Source organism: Lepidochelys kempii, chromosome 4, assembly GCF_965140265.1.
Source record: "Lepidochelys kempii isolate rLepKem1 chromosome 4, rLepKem1.hap2, whole genome shotgun sequence".
In the NCBI taxonomy this organism is placed as follows: Eukaryota; Metazoa; Chordata; order Testudines; family Cheloniidae; genus Lepidochelys; species Lepidochelys kempii.
This window is the reverse complement of record NC_133259.1, coordinates 134665736-134685407: the sequence shown is the minus strand read 5'-3', so window position 1 is coordinate 134685407 and position 19672 is coordinate 134665736. Positions and strand designations below refer to the sequence as shown.

Below are 19672 nucleotides of genomic sequence, written 5' to 3'. Positions count from 1 at the left end.
TTAGAGAGAGAATGTTGGAGGAGGAAAGTGACAAAATCAGAATGGCAAGAGGAAATTATGAGGTGCAGAACTTCAGATTGGTTGGAAGCGGGAGAGGGTGAGCCCAGAGAGCAGTAACTTAAAGCAATTAAGATCAAAGGTGACCAAGAAGTGAACCAAGTTTTATCACTCTGGGTGGAAAGGAAAAAGGAAGTTGATCATTTGTCACCAATATAATTTTAGTTACCAAATAATAAAGAACCCTGCTCTGCTTTCGATGAAGTGCACATGCTTCCCCTTCACCATCAAAGAAAGCTGCCTGGTGCCTGAGGACGGAATTGGCTCTTGGCACTGTTACATGAATCTTTAAGTTATTTGCAATGTTCTTGTAGCTGTGTTGGTCCCAGGAACTGAGAGAGACAAGCTGGGTGAGGTAAAAGATATTCTCTCTCCTACCTTTCAGAGTAGCAGCCGTGTTAGTCTGTATTCGCAAAAAGAAAAGGAGGACTTGTGGCACCTTAGACTAACCAATTTATTTGAGCATAAGCTTTCGTGAGCTATAGCTCACTTCATCGGATGCATACCTTGTCTCTTTTTGATTTCATTACATGAAAATACCATACAAGTAATACAATTCTATTTGACTGTCTGATGTCTGCTGGCTTTCTTTTGGTCCATACGCTATCCAAGGGACTGATTTCTGCAAGGCCATTAATACCCACTGAAGTCAATGAAAGCTAAGAACTCACCACTTCCCAATATAGAACCCCAGGTGATTCTGAATACTTCCACTAAGTAGGTTCAGGTATAAACCAGATCCAAACTGGAAATGAAGGTTAAATTGTTAAGACCGCAGGTTTTAAGCCATTAAACTAACAATCATTAATTTATGCAACATCAGAGAAATGTTAGTGGAACCACAAATCAGTATTTTAAATGAATTCATCAGCTAAAACGAAACACGATCTGATCAAAAACAGAGCACCCAACTCTCCGTCCCATGTTTACTTTGGACACAAGGAGTCTAGATTTTTCTTGTGTGCTGGAAGTGGTTACGCTTGTCTGTTTGGAGAGTGAACTTCTTTGCCATTTGGAGCCAAAAACTAGTTGACTCCAAATGGATTTAGGTGCTAGATCGGTGTGGGTTTCTTTTTTCCCCCCAGTACCCTTTACCAGGATGCTATGGGGTCCCTATGTTTTCGTTGGACTAACACCAGGGCTATTTGCTTTTTTGGATGGTACAAAAAGTTAGCTGGATCCAGGTGCCAGATCAGGGTTTTTGTGGTGCTGTTATGCCAGAATGTGTGGGGGGGCCTGGTTTTTCAGAGATTCATTTTTCAGGTGGACTCATACTAGCCGTGCTTGGCTAATTTAAGTGAGTAGAAGTTTGGGGTTCCAGGCAAAAACTCCCCACAAAACTGGTTGGATCCAGGTGTTTGATATGAGTTTTTTGTTGCAGTCTAGTGCTAGGATATGTCGAGGTCTGGATTTTTGTGGTGTAGTTGCTGTAGCTACATGAGGTCTATTTAGAGAATATGATTTTGGGGTCCAGGGCCAAAAACTGGTTAGATCAAGCTTTTATGTAGACCCTGAAACTCTCTAACTTTACTTCTATATATTTTAAAGATGACATCCTCTTTCCCTGGCCAGTCCTTAAATTCAGAACTTATTTCATTTCAGAGTCTGAGTGTTAAGTTTCCTTCCATTTCTTTATAGTGCAGCTTTGAATGCAATACTGAAATGTAACAAACAGACCTTTAGCCACGCCCTCTGTCTTTTATATTCCGCACTCCCTGGAGTTATTCATCTATCTATATTCTTTGGTGAGAATGCATAATAGCGAGGCAAATCAAACACTGCTCAGGTGGCAGACAAATAGATCATGATGGTGACTGCCAAACGAGTTCTCTTGAGTCCCAGGCATGCAAGTTAAGACCTGAAAACGTGCCTGGGTGTCCTGCTTTTTAAAGTGAAAGGGGCATTGTCAGATTTAAAAGCACACGTGTGTCCGAGCATTTAGTACCTGCTGTTGTTACAAGCCGCACTCAAGATCATGTTTCTGTTGTTTTCCGTTCTGTTTTGTGCATTTGATTGCACTTTGTGTGTAGTCGGTTTCACCATTTCCCTAGTCGTTGGCGAAGGGGAAACTGATTACCCCCAAAGACCTTTACAAACCTGAGCAGGAAAACAAGTCCTGCAACAGCGTCTCTTTTCAAAAGACAAGACGCTATTTCCGGAACTGCTATTTAAAGGGGGGGGGGGCGGCGATCGGAAAACGTGATTTTTGTTGTAATTAGTCGGTTAAAAACATGCACGTTGCCGGTGCCCCTTCAAGGAGCGGGCAAGAATACTTAAAGGTAGGGGTGGGTTTGCAGATGAGCTCCTCCGCCCATCGCTGCGGTCCTGCCGATGGAGTGGGGAAGGGGGGGGGGGCGCGGAATCGCCATTCGCCAGCGTAGGTGGGGCTGCCACCGCCTTTCCGCGCCAGGGGCAGAGGCGAGCGAGGAGGGCTGGATCCGGGCTCGACCGGGCAGAGGCGCGGCGCACTAGGACCCTGGCCGGGGTTCGTCCCTGCCGCGCTCAGTCTCTTCCCCTTTCAGCCCGCGCGAGTTCGCGCACAGGGACTTTCAGTTTTGGCTGCGCTTCTTTCTTTCTTTTTATTTATTTATTTATTTATTTTTACAAGTCTTCAAGTGTCAGGGACAGGATGGGGACGATGGGGTGAGAGAGACGCAGAAATGGCAGCAACAAAGCGTGTTTTCCACCTCCAGCCATGCGGTAAGGAGCAACGACCCGGGCGCTAATCCGGGATGAGACGGCGGTCGCGAGTTCAGATCGCGACGTGCAAGGCTGGGGGGTGTGTGTGGGGGTGTGTGGGGGTGTGCACGCGTGTGTGCGCGCGCGTGCAACTCACGGGCGCGACGCGCAGTGCGGACGGGGGAGGGTTTTCCTGCATTGCACCGAGACGGGCTCCCGGGGCGGGCGGTTTCGGCAGCCTCAGCGCGAGCGTTTCGTGGCCGTGTGCAGCTTGCCCCCCCCTCCTTTCCCCTGCCCCCGAATTGCAAAACCGCGCTTAAAAGTTTTGGCTGAGCTGCATCACTGTTTACAGCCCTTTTTGCTTATACGCGGGCTGTGGCCTGATGTAAGGTAGAAGAGACCGTGTTTGCAAAATGGAGCTAAACTTGACAGCGGTTCAGGCTATTTAAACAAAGCTGGTGCAGACATGACATTGCAATAAACAACCGCTTCCTTCGGACGAGCAGGGGGATAAATTAGCAGTCGAAGCGTTCCTGTTGTGCTTGCATATGTTGTAGTGGAGGGGAAGGAGCATTAGCATCGGGTGTCTTCTAACTAAACTGCAAGACCGTAGGGAGAGATGAGAGCCTGGCTTCTCAATTGAGGTAGCGTTTATAAAAGTAGTCTGAATAAAAGTTGTGAGGTGACCGGTTTCGCCTGGTTGCAGATGGTTAGAAGGTGCGCGGGTGTGCTGGCGGAACCCCAGTCATGCTTTCTGAAGTTGAGTTTTGGAAAGGCTGTTTGGAAACACATACATAATTTTAAATGCAGTTTGAAATAAGGTTCTTGATGATCCTGAACTCTTCACAACCAAATGGACGACAAATTTAATGTTGTGCGATTGGGGGTCCCCCCCCCATCCATTAAAAATAAATCATCAGCACTTCCTTGAAAAGCACTATGCACTATGCTCTAATGTTGCTTTTTATGTGAAATTCAATGGGGTTGGATTTACAGCTGTTTCTCAATGGAAGTTCATTCCGGAATAAAAGGAATGGTTTAGTTCAGAGGTTGCAATAACGCTGTCTTGGAACTGGGACTCGGACTTTCCTGTAGATTTGTTTTGTTTTGTTTTGGTGGCGTTTGTGTTTTTTCTGATCAGTTCATCGGTGATCTTTGTGTATCTCTTTAAATTGGTTAGTCTCTAAGGTGCCACAAGTACTCCTTTTCTTTTTGCGAATACAGACTAACACGGCTGTTACTCTGAAACCTATCCTTAACCTGCTTTGAACACCAGTTTTCCAAAGAATTATGCTTCCCCCCTCTCTCTCTGGCTACCTACTCATCTCTTTCTTTACTTGTTTGCTCTGTTAAAAATCTTGTCAGGGTAGAAGTTTGGGGACCCGCCTGTGTTAAATGGGAGTTTGGTTGGAGTTCTGCTGTTATCCAGATAGATGATGATGATGGTGCTAGAAGCGTGCATGTGAACAATCTCTATCTGATGGTATCTGGATTTTTTCCAAGCTTTCATCCTCATCCTTGTAGATGACCGGAAAAGTTGCAGTGCTTGTTAGTATAGAAGTTTACTATCGATCATTAAGTCTTTTAGCTGAGATTTGAAATGTGTTTTAGCAGCCCGCTAAACAGAGTGTATTATTCTTCCACATAGGGTCTGTAGTTATGAAAATAAATTACTTTTACTGCACTCATGGAATATGCTGTCGAGCATGCATTTATTTTGTTCCTTTGACTCTTCTCGCCTCGATTTCTGTTGGAGTCTGTCATGTACACAGATCTCAGGCTTTTAAATACTGTGTCATCTATCACTGCTTGGAGAAGGACAGTGCTAAAATACTTAAGCCTCTTCTACACTACAACCTCTGCCATTCCCACCACGGGTGGTGGGCTTTGTAACTTAACTTGTAGTGTAGCTCTCTCCCCTAAGTCATGCCAGCCACCACTCTCTCTAACACTTCAAGTCTCTGAGCGGCTTTCGTGAAGCTGCCATTTTGTAACAATTACCTGCAATGGAAATATTTTCTTCACCCTTGCTCCAAAGGCAGACAGGTTTGAAGTCCCAGAATTGGCAAGTCCATCCTTGACAGCTTGAAGGTCTGATATCCCATGATTAAACATGGTTAGAAACACCAGCTTTACACCAGAACTGTGCTTCTGGCTTTCCAGATAAATACAGAACTTATTTGTAGGGCTGATGGGTCAGGAGACGTTGGCCTTTAAAATGGTGATGCCTTGGCTTATAGCAAAGCTATAGTAGAGACCTTGAGGCTTTCATAAGTTATTAAACCAACTTTTTTACACTGAATGAGGCTCACAATAACTAAGGCAACCCGGCTTTAGAAGCAGAGGGGTACAAAAGGAGTACCAGTGAACTTTTCCAAACTGTGGAATAAACAAAATACATGATGCTTTTATTGACGCTTACTGGGGATGATCAGCAGACTGGATCACGAGTAATGTGTTTAACCCAGAGTCATGTCAATGACTTTTCCTGACACATCGTATATTTGTGTGCGATTATTTTTATATAATTGCCCCCCACGCCCTCATTAGTCACAGTACATATGCTTCTAAGTGAATTATGAGATTGTCCCTCCTCCACACCGTTCACCTGGTACATGTGTGTGCTAAGTATATATGGGACAAAAGCGTTACGCTATATTACATAAATTGAGATTTCCAAAAAATAAAAATGCATATGACATTAACCTTTAGGGGTCTAGGACTCTGGGAGGTATTTGTGAAACCTAGTGAATTCCAGTAGTGTCCTGTCAGCTAATGCTCAGGAGTTATTCTCTGAACACCTGCAATGATGCCCTGCTGACCAAGAATCCCATGGATACAACAAATGTTTCTTTGAAGTCCTGATTCCTTCTGGAATGTTTCGCTGGGCATAACCATGTCCTTTAGGGCAAACTGTTTGGATATTTTTAATGACACATCACTTGAAACTAAGTCCTCCGCCCTCTAATTACATATATGTAAAATCGCCATTAATTACACCATGAGAGGTGAAATATGTGCATGTATACAGTATATCTGTAGTGATAGCCAGATAGGGAAACTGAGGCACTGTGGGGTGGATTTAGCCTATTATTCATATGTGTGAAAAGAGGCATTGATATGTGTCCTTTTATAAAGGGCTTTGTGATCTAAGGAAGAAAAGTGTTAGATGGGAGTACTGTTGATTTGACTACTATACTAATGCTAATATGCATTTAGGCTTGCAGAAATCTTCTGCATCTGTCATCCGCCACTGTTGGAAGACCGGATACTGGGCTATACGGGCCATTGGTCTGACCCAGTGAGGCCGTTCTTATGTTCCTATGTACTGCCTGTATTTGAAAAGCAGATGCTTGATAGCTCTGTGCTGAGAGCTATTGCAGCAGGTGGTGAAGATTTAGCAGAGGGCAGGTTTTCAATTTACAGCAGAATAGTTTTTTGTTGGAAGCGAGTCTGTTTTGTTAAAATATTCCTGCCCTGTGAACAGGAACTGTAACCATGGCACTGTGGGGTTCCGTGTCTGTCAACTCTACTCGATCTACAGCTAGAACAATGTCTTTTTCTAGCTTCCAGCCCTGTAACCTCACCCTGGGTTCTGGGAGTCCAGCTGTATTCTTTCCTCCTTTCTCATCATCATCTGTAACACAGATCCTGCAAACAATGGCTGTACTGACAAACACCAGTGCAACCCCATTGTCATCAAATTAAGCTGAGTGCCACCTGTGCAAACCTATTACTTTCAGTGGGGTTTGTCCAGGTGTAACTAATCTTGTGTCCTGTCCACAGAATTGTTTACTTACTTAAAAGGGATTGGAATCCAGTTCCCTCTCTCATAGTGAAGCTGGCTCTTCAGAGCTAATGGTTTTTGATTTTGTTTTTAAGGCAAAAAAACACTGAAAGCTGACTTTAGCCATTCAAGTACATGGGAAAACTTTTGCTTAGATATGGACAGATACGTTTACTAAGAAGTATCCACGTTACACAAGCAACTGTCAAGTAGGCATCCCACTTTAAGGAACTTTGTTTTTTTTACAGTAAATAACTTGCCTGTTGTGGTTCCTAGGCGTGCTCTGGTGTGATGTGTCTTACTGTGGCAGAGATTGGCCTGGGGTAAATTCGAGAGAGCCTTGGCTGGCTGGCTCACAGCATGGGTATGGAATCCAACTTCGAGAAGGTTACAGAAGATGCCAATGGCAGCAGGGTGAATAAGTAGTACAATGTTTTGTCATGGAGTGGAGTTAGCTCCCTCCGAGCTGAAACTTGCTTTCCATTGTAACCTGATTTTTAAAATTACTCCTCTCTCTACATTGCACCGACTGTCCCTAAGGTAGTCAGCTGTTGTATCCTGCAGATTTTCACACATCCCATATCATCCCACTGTCGAATCTTTCAGAGGGACTTGGGGGCACGGGAGAGAAATCAGAAAATGTGTTTTTAAAGAGACCCTGCATACTGAGTAAAAATAGGGAGGCTCCTTCTGTATTTGACAATGGTGCGTTAGGACTATTTACTCTGTCACCAGTTCTGGTGCCTGCAATTCAAGAAGGAGGTTGATAGATTGGGGACGATTTAGAGAAGAGCCGTGAGCATGATTGATTAAAGGATTAGAAAACCTGCCTTCCAGTGATAGACTCACGGAGCTCAATCTACTTAGTTTAACAAAGAGAAGGTTTGGGACCCTTAATGCAGGGCTATAAAATGAGGCAGTAGAAGGCTGAGAAGGATGCCTGGGGATTACAAGGATGTTCTCTCTCACTTCCCTTCCCCTTGAAGCCAGGGAAGAAGCAGGGCCAGGAAGCTCTCTGGATCAGGCCAAGGAGCAGCGAGGAACTGGAGAGGGGGGATACTGGCCATCTGCTTCTTCCACAGAAGGACTGTGTTCCTCACAACTCAGAAGACCCTGTAAGTTAGGGACTGATGTTTTGTGCCCCCGCCCCCAGAGCTGGGGCAATCCATCCCTTAGTGTCTTTTGGAACCAGTCTATCTAGTAGGTAGCCCCTGTCCTGTATTCAGCCTGGGTGGCGAGACGCACCCCTGCGTGAAAGTGGCAGGAAGGCTATTTTGCGTGACTCCCCTCCCACCCTTTTGTTGTCTGTCTTTACCCTGTCACCCCTGGGTCGCACTCTGGCTGCTTCTTTTAAACGTGTATATTGAGGAATAATTAAAATCATGTTAAAGTGGCAAAGAGTCCTGTGGCACCTTATAGACTAACAGATGTATTGGAGCATAAGCTTTCGTGGGTGAATACCCACTTCGTTGGATGCATCATATTAACATTCAGAAACGTAAATTGACAGACCGACTCCATTTTGGACTGAGCCAGAGGCTGGTGGTGGGGCGGGTACAGATCGCAGTGCGGTAGGAATCGGTGTTGAAATGGGGAGGGACAGGGTTCGGAGCAGGGTCTGTGGATCCGGGGATGTGGAAGGGGAGATGCGCAGAGGTGCGGCTTGGGGACTTGCTGCTTGACTCTTAAAAAGGGGGTGGCAGGCTGAGGAAGGAGTGACAGGAGATGGTAGCTAAACGGTCGCTGTTGGTACAGACACAAAGAGTATCGTTTGGATTGTAAGCTGCCACGTTATCCCCACTGTATATGCATGGGGGAGGTGGGAGAGAGGGAGTCTCCTCTCCCATCCTTGAGAAACGGCTGTAGTCTGGCTGCTTGTACTCCGGCGTGGCTGGGGACAACTGCAGTACGACTGGTGGTTTTCTCTTCTCCGCCCTGGACCCTTTTGATCAGATCCCCCCTGCCAGCGTGTTGGGAGGAGCAAAGAGGACTCCTGTTGTAATGGTGTCATGTTGTAAGAGTGCCATACTCTGCAAGTAGTTCCATTTTAAGGGTTGCATATTTATTCCTGGTCTTCCCTTTATGATCTCTGCTCTCCCAGATGCTGCACTCGTCTCTCTCATTCCCTACCTCTCCTTGAGGTTAATTGAGCCCCAGGGTTTAATATGCATGTATAACACAACAAACATGTGCGCAGCCCATTCCAGTGGGAATAGATAGATGGGTTTTTTTTAGGGTCTATTTTATGCTTATTGTACACAACAAACATACGCCTTGAGATATTCCTGAAAACTACCGTAGTGCTGCTAACTCTTGAATATATTAACCGGGCTTATCAGGCTTTTCCTGTGCTGTCTCTTTGCATTTGCACGGTGTTTAAACGTAGGCTAGAAAAGCAGCATTTCCAGATACTTTGCCCTGTTGTGTATTGGCATGCAGGATGTGTTTTGTTTTGGTTTTATATTATTCCCCTCCAGAAAACTTGAACTGACAGCTAAAGGTTGCTAGATTGCATATCCTACCAATACAAACCATAAGCAAGTATTCCACACTCCATCAGTTTATTCCAGACCCTACACTCCGTTCTTCAGTTTCCCTTCTTAACCTGAACTAACCCCCCTCCATATCTCTCTACATTCTTCCTGAACAGCCAGGCAGGAGTTCAGTCTTAACTCTCTTGACCATGTTTATCGGTTACATGCTTATACATTTTCACAGAGAGCTACCTGGGTGGTGTTTGATAGGGCTGGGGGACTGGGAGGAGAGGGTTTTTGGTTGGGGAGTGGGGGGGGACTGTATAAGTGGCCTGGGTTGTGGGGAAGCCCAGTGATTTTGCTGTGGCATGCATCGGTGCCAGCTGGCAAAGGGCTCGCTACTCTGCATGAGTAACTCCCAACAGGCTGAACAAACTCACTGCACCTAATGCCATTTTCATTGTATTTATCAGTCAGGGGTGTCTTGCAAGGTATCAAATGAAAACTTGTATCATGCTGGTCATGGATATCTTTGAGAAATGTACATACTGATGATATTTTTAAGAGATATGTAGACCTACTGGCATTGTGTTTTAAAGCCTGTAACGAGGTGTTAACTTGCAAGGCAAAGAAGGGGCTAGCCAGAGCCCTGAGGAGATTATGTAGGTGGCGAACAGCCTGGGCGGCATCAGGGAGCTTGATACCCTGTTTAGCACCACAAGTCACTCTCTTTCTGAGGCGGGGGGTAACATGATGACTCTCAGTCCTAGATGCCCCAAGACGGCGTCATGTCTGGTCTGAGGGATTGGTACTTGAAAGTTCCCCCGTACTGCTGGCTATTGCTCTGGGGAGCAGAGCATTCCTGCACCAAGCACTGGCCCTTGGATGGCTCCTGACTGAGCTGCTGTTTGGGCGTAGCAGAGAACCACGGCCGTGGCACCGGAGGAGCCCTACAAGCCTCAATGCCTTGGCGCAGCCATATTGAGCTTCCCCGCACAACCCAGGCCTCTGCTCTCCCCTCTATCTTTTGCGTTTAAACCTCGTCTGTCTCCCTCAGCCCCCACGTGCATCCCTGCCAAACCATTTAATCCTTCCTTGGCCTTGCTATCTCCAGCTGTTCCCACAGCGCCTTCAGAGTCCCCTGCCATACTCCGGCTACTGAGCCTGGCTCAGTAGAACGCAGCAGGGGAATCTGGGAGTCAGAACCAGTTTATGAAAACAAAATCTCAGCCAAAAAAAGGGCAAAAAATTATAGACCATCTGTATGTTTGTGTGAAGCTCAAATATCAGCCTGGCAGTGTTGGAAATGAGAAATACCTGATAGATCTGGGCAGTACTGTTGGTTAATCTTGGTCAAGCTCAATTAGTATTTGGTAAAACTCAAGTCAGTATTTCATTTTAGAAGTTCAAAATGGTCTTCTGTCCCAGATTTTATCAGAAGACCTTAGTGTGGCAGCCTGTGGCTATTTAAGTGGAGGAACCCTAATAAATGTGAGGAAAACAGGAAAAACGGCAAAGAGGAAGCTTTTATAAGATATTTCGGGGCTAAAACTTGTAAATTTGCATACCATGGAAAATTCAACTAGCAAATCAAATTCAACCACGAATGTGTGAGCCGGAGGGCAAATTTAAACAGACCATTAAAGATAGTGTCACTACCATAATTAAATCCTTAATTGTTTATTGCCTATTCGCTTTTAAAAACACAGGTTTATCAAGATTTATCTTATAGACAAAAGCCTCTGCTTCTATTTTGAGCACCTCCTATTTCGTGATGACACAACGTGCTCAGGGTTAAACAAGAGAGCCCCAAAGAGCTGACCTAATACACAGAAATGGAGAAGATGTGATGTTCTGGGATCCTGAAAGGGAAAACAACTAAGGAGGGTTGTTTTGGTTTTGTTTTTATAAAGAAAACAAAACAAAAAAGGCATTTTGTTCATTTACATGCGGTATAGTGCGTAGGAAGTACCTGTACAGGAGGGACTTGCCTGTGGGTTGCTGGGGTGTGTGGCTTTCACTTGAACCTGGAGTTGATTTCAGAAGTGCGGCTGCCTTTAAGTAAACTGCGCGTGCAAAAGCAAGCCTGAATAGAGAAGATCTGTATTCTCCTCCTGTCTCTCTACAGTAGATCCTTTTGTAGTTCTGGTGGATCTGGTCCTAGAGTGCAATCTCTAACAAACTCAGACTTCCGTTGAGACACAAATACTAAAACATCCGATGAAGTGAGCTGTAGCTCACGAAAGCTTATGCTCAAATAAATTGGTTAGTCTCTAAGGTGCCACAAGTCCTCCTTTTCTTTTTACAAATACTAAATACTCTAGTTGTGCATATGTGGCCCCTTTGTTTTATCTGAACATCGGCTAAAATAATTTAACATGAGCTAGAAACAAATCTAAATTAAATATTTCTTCAAAATTCTCTCTCAATGGTAAACATAGCCTTTGACTATATGAAATGAATTTTGGTCATCATAGGGCATTTCCTAATGGACATCACAAAACTCTCTCTTTACTGTACTTTATGTGTCCATTAACCCCCTGTGTACTGTCAATAGCCTCTCTGCATCCAGGAAATTCTGATTTGTTTCTGAGTTTGTGTATACACATAACTGTATGTATTGCTTTCTATGTAGCAATTTACTATAATACTGTAGGTTACAAAACGTCTGGCAAAGAACACGTTGTCAGACTACAGTGGCTGTGTCTTTAAGAGATCTCTGCTAGATCTACCTTTTGGCAGCAGTTTTTCCTCCTCTTGCTACATCTTCACAACCTTTTATTGTCATCTTTGTAATTCTGTTTGTCCTTCTGTCTGTAGCTCACGAAAGCTTATGGTCAAATAAATTTGTTAGTCTCTAAGGTGCCACAAGTACTCCTTTTCTTTCTGTAAGGTACAGTAACTCCCCACTTCAGTCGGTGCCTGAATGCTACCAGGTTTCTTAAGGAGGAGTGCTAGCTTTCTCAATACGGTATCCAGCAAAAAGCATTAGCTCGGAAGTGCAGGGTCACTTTAATTGAATTGTTCTATTTTTCCTCCTCTGTACCAGAGGCAAATAGCTCTGAGAGACAGTAAACCTCGGTGGCTGCAGGAGAGAGATTCCAAGTTTAGGATAGCTGAACCTGCCGTGGAATGTAGATTGCTTTGAATTAATTAGCTTACTGGATCTCCAGTATCTTCATTCCCTCGTTGTTTTACTTCTGCAAACGGTGATCTCTCTGAAAGCAGAGTTGGAGGATATCCCTCTGGAATCTAATGGGGCATGCTCTCACTCCACCCATCTGCCACTCTCCAATGGGAAGTGAGGGAGAAAGATGCACTGGATTCGTTAATATTGGAGCCACTGCGCAGCCACGAGCCATTGCCTCTCGTGCCACCTGAACATAAGTGGTGTTAGAAAACAAGTGTTCAATGCTTATTGAAAGCTTTAGGGAAAGCAACAAATGAGCTAAAGCTGTTTGCAGTTTAGCAGCATCTTTTTGTTAAAGAAGTAGTGCAGGTAAGTTAGTCTAAAAAAAAATCATAGCCTGCATAGAGGCGCTGTTGTTGCTGGGTGATGGATTTAACCAGGAAATTTAGAAATCAAGTAATCTGTCAGCTCTTTAATTATTTAATCGACCAAAGAAAGGCAATACTTGTTGTGTTTCCATGGGTTTTGCTGCTTGGTAATGAAACCTATTGCTTGTTTCTCATGTGCTAGATGCCTGTGTGTTTAGGGATGCAGAATGCCTTTTTTTAATCTAATTAGACATCAGTTTACTGTATGTATCCAGAAAACAGTTACAGAAATTGCATGGGGACATACCAGCAAGGAGACAGGTTTTGTTTTTTAAAAAAACTCATAATGCTAAAACATTGTAACAATCTGTCCTAGGCTTTACATATTGTGAAGTGTAAAAAGAATGAATATATAAAAAACGAATGAATGAAAGTATTAATATATCTATATCTGTCTAAGATGCTGGTAGAACTTCCCTGCTACAGTGGCCGTGTAACCGATTTTGATGAACTTAAATAAATCTGTCATGTTTAAATAACATTCCAGAAATGTATGTTGTTAGTCTAACGACATTCTTTTACCTGAATATCAGGCCGCCTCCTCTTTCCACTGTATTTTTGTTTTTTTTTTTGCTGTTGCTTCATGGAGGTTCATAGTATGTCAGGATGTTGAAATTCCGTCTATGTGTAGTGTGGTTTTGTTTGTTAGCCTGCCTAGTTGGTTGCTTACTATAAATTTTTCCCATTTCTCTGGTTTATGTAGTTTTTTGAATGTGCTGAGGCTGTCTTGTTTGCTTCCATAGGCTGCTTTCAGTTTTATGGGTAAGGAAAAATTCTGCCTTTCCACATGCTGTATTTATATGTCTTTTTTTTTTTTTTTTTTTTTGTTCTGAAGCAGGGCTGAAGGTACTTTGGTCAGCTCGTGAGGTAATTCTGTCGGCACTCGGCAATGCTGCTCTAGTTTTGATCCTTTCAGTGTTTCCGTTATAAAACTTGTTTTATGTGGGTCTACAGACTGGTCACTTTGAGTTCAGTGTGAATTATTGTATAGTTGGCCACAGGTTCAGACCAGATGGCTTTTTTGGTTTGCAGAATGTAAGTTTTATAATAAAATTTGTCCAGCCACAGTTGAAGATGGAAACGCCTTTTGGTGCTCTTCTCCCTTTTTTGTTTTGGCTTTTTGTTTTAATTAAAAAAGGTTTTTATTTTAAGAATGAATATTTCTCAGTAACACATTATATGGACTCAAACACACACCAAAAATCTTAGGACCCTGGGTGACTGTAGTTTTACAAACTGTTCTATTCTGTGAGTCCAAGATGAGGACTTTAAGGCCCATATTTTATTTTAAACTAAATCAGAGAACAGTTTTAGCTGTCTTGCACCACTGTTTTCACAATACTCATAACCACAATAGGAGAGTTACACAAAATGAATGACTTCACTGAGACTTTCTCAATTGAGACTTGCCTTTTACCGGATTGTTTGGAGCTGGTAAGCGCTTGCATTGGGTCCTGCGTAGTAACAATAGAGCACTCTGCACATGGTGGTCCCTAATATGAAAAAAGGCCCGTAGGTAAAATGACGGCATGTCATAACAAATTTGTACGCAATACTGCCAGAAGTCGGATATTATGCTTGAAGAACCCCAAATCCCCAAAGTCAGTTTTTTCCGAACAAAGTTAAAATACCATTACGAGATTGATAGGCCTCTGTAAGTACAGTCACTGGATGAAAGAGGGACTTTCAATGGCACCTGTGCTCCTAAGTCACTTAAGTGCTGTTGAAAATTCCACCTGAAGTGAAGAGCTTTAACTTGGACAGTGTTTGGGTCTTGTTGGATGGCTGTATCTCTGATGACTGGGTTTTTCCCACCCTCTGAATGCAGCATTATGTCTGGAATTCAAGCCACAGATCCCAGGACACCGTGACTATGTTTTAAGGATTGAATGAAATTGTACTAGACAGCAGCACTTGCTTTTCCTTTCGTTCCGAGAACAGTAAACGGCCCAAAGCTTTTATCTGTGTGTCAGCCAAATCCTGGGCGGTCATTGTTCCCTGGCTCCTCTTCTTTTTCCTGATCACCTCATAAAAGCCCCTCTTGTGCGTAAACCCCACGCAGTTGTGCTGGACAGTAACTGCTGTAAGAAGCGCAGGAAGTATGGCGGTGCTATAGTTCCTCTTGCTGTGGTGGGAGCTGTCGCTCCTACGTGACACCTGTATGGGAATGCTGGCCAAGAGAGTGAATTCCCCTCTTTAAAAAAAGGAAAGAGTAGACTGTATTCTGCTCATTAAGCAGCTGCACGGATCTCGGATTCTGAAAAGGAAGTTGTTCTGTAATTACCTCTGGGCGGCACCCTTGCGTGTTGAGCTGTCTGGTGGGCTAACTTGGTGACTCCGCTTGGGCAGTCTGGTGCTTTTTGGAGAAAAATCTATCAACACAGCCTTTTTGCTTTGTTATTACTGCAGACGGTGACCTTTTTAAAGTGGTTTTATTACTACTAAGGGTGCAGTCCAGCAAGCTCTAAAAACTCCCGCCAAAAACCACAAGAAGGAACAGTAAGGAAAACACTTTGATACCAGACCAGGCTGATCCCTGTGTTTGTGTGTGGGTGTATGTTTGCTTGTGATTGTGCCATTATGAGGGGATTGCCTGCTGCATTATTTCAATAGGATGTTTTCTCTCTTCACAGCCAGCAGTTGTGAAAATTAAAGCTCCTTGGCGCCACATACACATACTCACTCACTCTCACTCTCTTGTGGGTTGGGTTTTCACACTTACCAGAAGGATGTCCACGATCAATAAGATTTAACAGCCTTTTCTTCTTGCAGTTGAAATGGGGGATTTTAAAAAGAGCATTGAATGTACTCTTGGAATAGAATCCCCAGCCTAATAGGTGAATGTCCGATAGGCTGTAAAAATACATTCATTCCCCCCCCCCCCCATATTCATGTGGTAGACTTTAGGTCAAAGATGTAACTATGGGACATGGTGATTATGGTGGTGGGTGGGTATCGGGCTCTGGTTGCCTGCCATGTGCTCTTGAAAATTGTAGCTGCTTTTGCAGTGCACTTTCTGGGGAAGCCTGTGAAATGGGAGTGGATTATTCTGAGACTGACTGACAAACCAGTTTAAATCTTCTAGTTCTAGGTGAGCGAGGTCACTCCTGCAAATGCTGGAAGTAGGTGCATTCTGTATTGGGTGGGTTCATTATGGGATTGGAGCCCATTGTTAAGAACGGTGAGGAGCATTTTACATAAAGGGGGGGAACCCCCCTAGGGAAAAGGCTAGAGAACATATTAAATGTATGTAGATATGGCTGTACGGGTATTCGATTTAAAAGTGCCCAAGATGTATTGAAATGTCTGCTTAGTTTTCAGTAACAAACACATTTAACACGATAGGCCCGTTCCTGCCATAGCCCCATCACTTTTTACTAGCCATGAGGGTGAAGGGAGTGAGAGGGGCAGGGCGTGGCGGGGGCATGGCCATGGTTCGGGAGCCAGTGGCCCCCTCACTTTTAGGGAGCTTCTGTTGCCTCTGGGTATAGGTGAACACTGCTCTGGGCAGGATTCATGGAGGGAGGGCTAAGGTGGCGTTCCATTCTGCCCCCAACCTTTGCATGTCCCTTGTTCTAGGGAAGGGAGTTGTGCTGGCCCTAGGTGTAAGTTAAAAGAGCCTAAGGAGTGCCCTAACTTGTACCTGGCAGCCTGTGGTTCCAAGAGGCTGTTGATTTAGAGGAAAATGAAAGATGCACGTACATCCAAACACATCTATGATTCACAGAAGGATCAAACGCTCTAATTACTTGTCACATTGAATTGGGCTATTCTAAAACCAAAGTTCTTTTTGGTCCATGCTTTGGCTGTCGCTTAATTGGTAAAAGATGCCTATAGTACCTTGCATATAAATCTCACTATGCAACTCTTTCATAGAATTGTAGGACTGGAAAGGACCTTGAGAGGCCATCTAGTCCAGTCCCTTGCCCTTGAGACAAGACTAAGGGTATGTCTATGCTTACAGGGGGTCAACGCTGCGGTGATCGATCCATCGGGGTCGATTTACTGGGTCTAGTGAAGACCTGCTAAATTGACCACAGATCGCTCTCCCGTTGATTCCGGTACTCCACCGGAATGAGAGGTGTGAGGTAAGTCGATGGAGTCTCCTGTCGACCCAGCGCAGTGTAGACATCTCAATAAGTCAATGTAAGCTACATCCACTCCACCGACATTCTTCACAAAGCTGGAGTTGCGTAATTTATGTTGACTTAGGGCAGGTCTACATTACAGGGTTAAGTATGATCTAAACCCTCCCTGGCAGATAATTTTTTTTTAACCTGCTCTTAAAAATTTCCAATGATGCGATTCCACAGCCTCCCAAAGCAATTTCTTCCAGTGCTTAACCACCCTGACAGGAAGTTTTTCCTAATGTCCAACCGGAACCTCCCTTGCTGCAGTTTAAGCCCATGGCTTCTTGTCCTAGCCTCAGAGGTTAATGAGAACAATTTTTCTCCCTCCACCTTGTCACAAAGTAATCTCAAAACACTTTCCAGAGTTAACGGGCAGACACTATTTGTATCTGCATACGGATCACTCACCGAAATGAGCCACCTCTGAAATAGAATACCTAACGAGTAGGTACCATGTTACTATCACGGGAGTGATGTTGCAAATGAGGTGATGTGGTGATATTTGAGGAGGGGGCAGAAACTACCATCCTAACAGGCTCTAAGCCTCTGAGCATGCCAAGTAGGAACGTGGTTTTTCTAGAAGCCTGAACGGACTCAGTGAGTTGCATCAATACATTTAGTAGGAGAAATGTAGTGCATCTTCCCTACTTGAGTACTTACAGAACATAGCAGCTGATGAACAGTGCACAGCACCAAACTGTTTAGGGCATAAAATGAAGACCAGAATAGCCAGTTAGAACTGCAGGAGGAATTTGGGTAGGTAGAACGTACCGAACACCCTACTGTTTCAAAGAATGCCATAAGGTATTTGAGGAGCAGTAGGGATCAGGAATGTGGTTTTATCTCTCTCCAAAAAGACTGCACCTCCATCAGCTCATCACCCTCTCACAGCAACATATTGGGGTTTGATACTGACTCGGGTCCTGTCTTTGCTGACAAAGGAGTGGCTTTTAGTGCAGGATAACTTGCTGCAAAAACACAGTGGAGACAAAGCAGTTTAGTTTTACCACAAGGTAGACGAGGTGAGGTCCAGCAGGGAGTAGAGGGCTGACCTTGCGTAGTGACCTCTTAGTAAACAAAAGTGCCTCGTCACCAGTGATTTTTACCAAGAAGTAACTATCCCGTGTTTAAAACAACAACACTGTTTAAAACAACAACCACCACCTCTTTTGTGTCAGTGAAGAGCAGGGCCGGCTCTACCATTTTTGCCGCCCGAAGCAGTGGAAAAAAACCTTTTGCGGACGGCAGAACGGAGAAGCTGCCGCTGAATTGCCGCCACCGTGGAAACTCTGCTGCCCTTTTCTGACTGCCGCCCCAAGCACCCGCTTGGAATATTGGGGCCCGGAGCTGGTGAAGAGACCGTCCCAGAGGAAGAGTCCTACCTCTGAGTGACTAACACCGCTTATTGTAGTATCTGAGTGTTTCTTGGAGGGCTCCCATCCAAGTACTAACCAAGCCCAATTCTTAATTTGTGAGGAATGAGGAAGTGTTATATGAGAGAGCTGCCCAATTTTGAAACATGGTACTGTTTGTTTCTGGCGTGTGTGCCAATCCTTTTTCGTTGTAAGGTAACTATGTACAGTAGAGCGTGAGACTTGTAGGGCTTTGTCTTTGTACCTAAGTGTAGCCTGTGAATTTTTGGACAATTTTTTGTGGATATTGTAGACTGTGTGTATGTAGCTGTCTCCGTAGAGACAGAGATGCATTCATATACAAATCTCTAAATATGTGTCTGTATATTATAGACAAATAATATTGTTGATAGTGTGTTGCCTGTCTACAAATGTAGAGGATGTAGTCCTTGCACCAATGGTCCACAATCTAAATTAGATGCACAATATAGTCAAATATATAAAATACATAAGCTGTGGGTTGAAAGTTTGAGTGGCGCAGTATTTAAAGGTAAACTGTAGAATTTGAAATATTTCTTAGACGTTAACTAACTCAAGAAATCAGCAAAAATGAATCACAGAGTCATCGGACTAGAAGGGACCTTGAGAGGTCCTCTAGTCCAATCCCCTGCACTCATGGTAGGACTAAGGATTATCATTCTAGACCATCCCTGACAGGTGTTTGTCTGACCTGCTCTTAAAAACTCCAATGATGGAGATTCCACAATCTCCCTAGGCAATTTATTCCAGTGCTTAACCACCCTGACAGGAAGTTTTTTCTTAATGTCCAACCTAAACCTCCCTTACTGCAGGCTGCGGCCAGTATTTTCAGTATGGGATAGTGCTCTCATGCTGGTCAAGAGCCTGAAAATAGTGTTTTACAGACATGTCCAGCTTCTCTTGCACTTAAGTAGACAGTGCTACTGTACTGTTACCATGTTGACCCAGGTGGTTAGCCAGTGTTTGGGGTCTTGCAGCTTGTTTCCATTTAGGTAGAGAAATTGATAGAGTCCAGTATTTTGTGTGTGTGTATGTGTGTGTGTACACAGCTTTGGTAAATAAGCAGGAATTATTAGTCCTGTTTTCTTGAACACAGTATGAATCAATCAGGAGACGTTTTCTTTGTTCACAGTTCCAAAACTCTTACATCCAGCACTCTGCCCTAAAAGCTCTCTCTAGCTTTTTGCTTACGGTCTTGCTCCCAATGCTTGTTCTGGCTGTCTCCTCGGCTTTCTGCTGCTCTTCCTCAGCTTCTCTGGTGCTTCTGCTGCATCTCTCCCACACATACAGCTGGAAATGAGATCAGTCCTTTGCCCCCCCGTATTTATTATCAGACCCCTGGAAAAACCCTAGTGTTAATCTGTATTCGCAAAAAGAAAAGGAGTACTTGTGGCACCTTAGAGACTAACCAAAACCCTGGAATTGCATGGTGCAGCCACTGGCCAGGCTTGCATGAGGTCTAGTCCTTGAGTGGTAGTTTCCTATAGTTACAGCTACCCCTAAACACAGGGGCATTTGTTTCCTCATTTTGCCTGAATGGAAGGCAGTCACCATGCCCAACAGCCTCAACCAGCTAGCCCATCCCCAAGCATAGCA

General features: G+C 44.2%; 1 protein-coding gene across 4 annotated transcripts in view; it reads left to right on the top strand.

Moving 5' to 3' along the window:
• The first annotated feature begins 2514 nt into the window (after positions 1-2514).
• The window catches only part of SLC4A11 (solute carrier family 4 member 11), a 156667-nt gene continuing 139509 nt past the window's right edge, over positions 2515-19672 (top strand). For all 4 annotated transcript variants that reach the window (XM_073342968.1, XM_073342965.1, XM_073342967.1 and 1 more), the window contains exon 1: positions 2515-2757. In XM_073342968.1, coding sequence (XP_073199069.1) covers positions 2718-2757 — 40 coding nt within the window. In that variant the 5' untranslated portion in view covers positions 2515-2717. The remainder of the gene's footprint in view (positions 2758-19672) is intronic.